We start from the raw sequence: 2,954 nt of genomic DNA, 5'->3' as shown, positions 1-2,954 counted from the left end.
CATTGAGAATACAGAAACATTGAGAATACAGAAACATTGAGAATACAGAAACAAACCATAAACTTTATTTTACTTTGGAATGTGCTGCTCTATTTTTGTTTTTCATTTTTCCCCTTCAGAACCATGACAGTTTATGCCCCAGCTGAGCATCAGCCAAAGCTTGGGCGAAGGAGGGATGAGCTGACAGAGGTAAGAGCTGCAGGTTTGTGGGGTTTTTTAGTACTGTTTCTCCTCTTTTCTTCTTTTAACATTGCCCACAGGTCACTGTGGAGATCTCTCTAAACCTACATCCCCACAAGACACTTTTAATTGTATTTTTCTACTTCATGCTGCGTCAGCATGCAAGAGAAATTATTATTTTGATGTATTGCAGCTTTTCTGTCAGGGGTCATGGAATAACTGTATTAATGAGCACTTTCTTGTTCCCTTTCACATCATTATTGGGGTTTAGGACAAGGTAATTAATGACAGTGGGAAGGACTAATTTGCAGGGGTTGTGAGTGAAAGGAAAGACAATCCAAAGTCATTAATAAAGATAATCAGGAGGAGTCTTGGAAAACATTACCTAGTATTCCCTACAAAATGAGGGAGGGAAATGGATGACCAAGGCGTGATTTTTGCCAAAAATAGACTGAAAATGAAACGTGGGACTTGGAAAGATTGGGATATCACTGTGACAAGCAAACACCTCAAAGCTAATCCTTTTTTTTTTCTTTTTTTTTTTTATTTCTTCCCGTTACAGGCAGAACAAATTATATATGATCACTTTTCTGATCCCAAGTTCGTCGAGCAGTTAATAAAATTTTTGTCTTTAGAAGACAGAAAAGGAAAGGACAAATTTAATCCTCGCAGATTTTGCCTCTTCAAGGTAAAACCAGAGTTAAACAACCAAATTGCTTCCGTTCAGCAGAGCGTGGAAAAGCCCCAGACTGCCCGGCTTATACCCCACTGCTGCAAAATGTTGATTTTTAAAGCTGCTCTGAGTAATCCTATTAATCCTCTCTTCTGATTAACTGCTTAGGGAAACATATTTGCAGTGATATAATAGCCTGCAGGACACTGGGGGTATAATTCTGTTAAAGCAGCAAAGTCATTTCACTTTCTGCACGTCCAAACCTCAGTAATTAATTCACCAGCTTGGGTTGCTGGTGGGAAGGCAGTGGTTTGGATGATTCCTGAGAACACTTTTTTCCCCCCTCTTGTTTTCCAGGGCCTTTTCAGGAACTTTGATGATGCCTTTTTGCCAGTCCTGCAGCCCCACCTGGAGCAGCTGGTCGCAGACTCCCACGAGAGCCCCCAGAGATGTGTGGCTGAGATCATAGCTGGGCTCATAAGGGGTTCCAAGCACTGGACCTTTGACAAGGTGCTGAACTGGTGGTTTTTGAGTGATTCTTGGAAGTGAAGGAGTAATTTTGAATTATTAAAGCTGGGGGCTTTTGATGTATCACCCTGGTCTGAGAAAGGACTGGAAAATGCTGCAGCACTTGGTGCTTCCTTGCCAAACTTGGAGCACAACTCACAGCTTGGCTTAGTGCCTGCTGTTACCTGGTGTCAATAAAATGTTTCAGTGTTAAAACTAAGAGCAGTTGGCAGCTCTGCCATCTCCTCACCTGCCATGGTTTGTAATTTCCAATAGGAGTAAGAGCTTGTGATGAATAGCTGTGATTCGTGAAACAAACGGATGACTACATCAAAATAAAACTAGCGGGTTGTAAAACTTAATTACACCCCCATAAAGAAATAAAACGGACCCTTGCAAGGTCAGCAAGTCCTAAACCTCCCTGCTATCCTAAGAATAAAATATGGTAGAACTTTAAATCTTTTTAGGCACCTGTTTGTCCAAGAATGGTTGAATTATGACTGGTTGTAGAGGTAACCATTTAGCTTTAGCTGTAAGAAAACCCATATATTGAATATTTAGCTGTAAAATGTATATGATATAATTAATATGCATGAAGTAGCTAAAATAAATGCCAAATGTACACTGTAGTAGGTGTGCAGATTTGGGGAATCAGTCCTCACCCAGCCAGCTGTTTGCTTTTTCCATGTAATAAACTCCTATTCAATTATAATTTGAGACTTTGTTTCTCACAAGCTCATGTCCCCTTGGACTTTACTTAGTCTTAGACCTTTGCTGAATGTCTGTGCCAAAAATAATACTGAGAGGATCAGTTCCTTGATGAGACAATAAAGAAGGCATTTTAATATCTGAACTGGATTTCTTATATAGAAACAAATCTTGTCTTTTGCCTTTGTGCAGGTGGAAAAGCTTTGGAAGCTCCTGTGTCCCTTGCTCCGAACAGCTTTATCCAACATCACAGTGGAGACCTACAACGACTGGGGCACCTGCATTGCAACCTCCTGTGTAAGTGCCCCAGTTGCTGTCCACTAAACCTGGATTCTTTATGGAATCAGATTCCTGGGAAGCAGGGTCAAGGATAGGTCCCAAATATCTTGGGTCAGTAATTCTGTCCAATCACTCAGCAGAGCTCAGTGCAGTTTGTCAGCCAGAGCCCTCATCAGCAAAATTCAGATGTGCTTATTCATATCTATCAAAAACAAAGCTAAAATTCTATCTGTTCTATTTACCAATTAATTAAAGCTGGGTATGGTTTTATTGGGTTTTCCTCCTATTGAGATTCATTGTGAAAAAATATTTATTGTTGCACTTGCTTCATAGACTAAACCCAGGGAATGTAAAGAAATCTCTATCAAAACTTTCCTTGTTTATACATCTTTTTATCCATCATCCACATTTTAAAAATCTCCCATTTCCTTATATCTCTGTTCCCTGTTCCTTTTCAGGAGAGCAGAGATCCCAGGAAACTGCACTGGTTGTTTGAATTGCTGCTGGAATCCCCACTGAGTGGGGAAGGAGGATCATTTGTGGACGCCTGGTAAAATTAATTTTCCCGGGTTTACTGTGGCTTTTTCCCGGGTTTACTGTGGCTTTT

The 2,954-nt window shown here is 40.4% G+C and overlaps 1 protein-coding gene across 1 annotated transcript; it reads left to right on the top strand.

Moving 5' to 3' along the window:
• Positions 1-67: 67 nt before the first annotated feature.
• Positions 68-2,897, top strand: LOC113962127 (proteasome activator complex subunit 4-like; the record flags this gene model as incomplete). The annotated part of the gene is made up of 5 exons (XM_027672932.1): positions 68-189; positions 743-868; positions 1,211-1,363; positions 2,261-2,365; positions 2,806-2,897. Coding segments are annotated over exons 1-5 (542 nt in total), but the record flags the coding sequence as incomplete, so codon positions are not given.
• Between the last annotated feature and the right edge of the window lie 57 nt (positions 2,898-2,954).

This window comes from Neopelma chrysocephalum, unplaced genomic scaffold (genome assembly GCF_003984885.1).
Source record: "Neopelma chrysocephalum unplaced genomic scaffold, ASM398488v2 Primary Assembly neopelma1_109221, whole genome shotgun sequence".
Lineage (NCBI taxonomy): Eukaryota > Metazoa > Chordata > Aves > Passeriformes > Pipridae > Neopelma > Neopelma chrysocephalum.
Note: the sequence above shows the minus strand (reverse complement) of the source record. Positions and strands in the feature narration are given on the sequence as shown.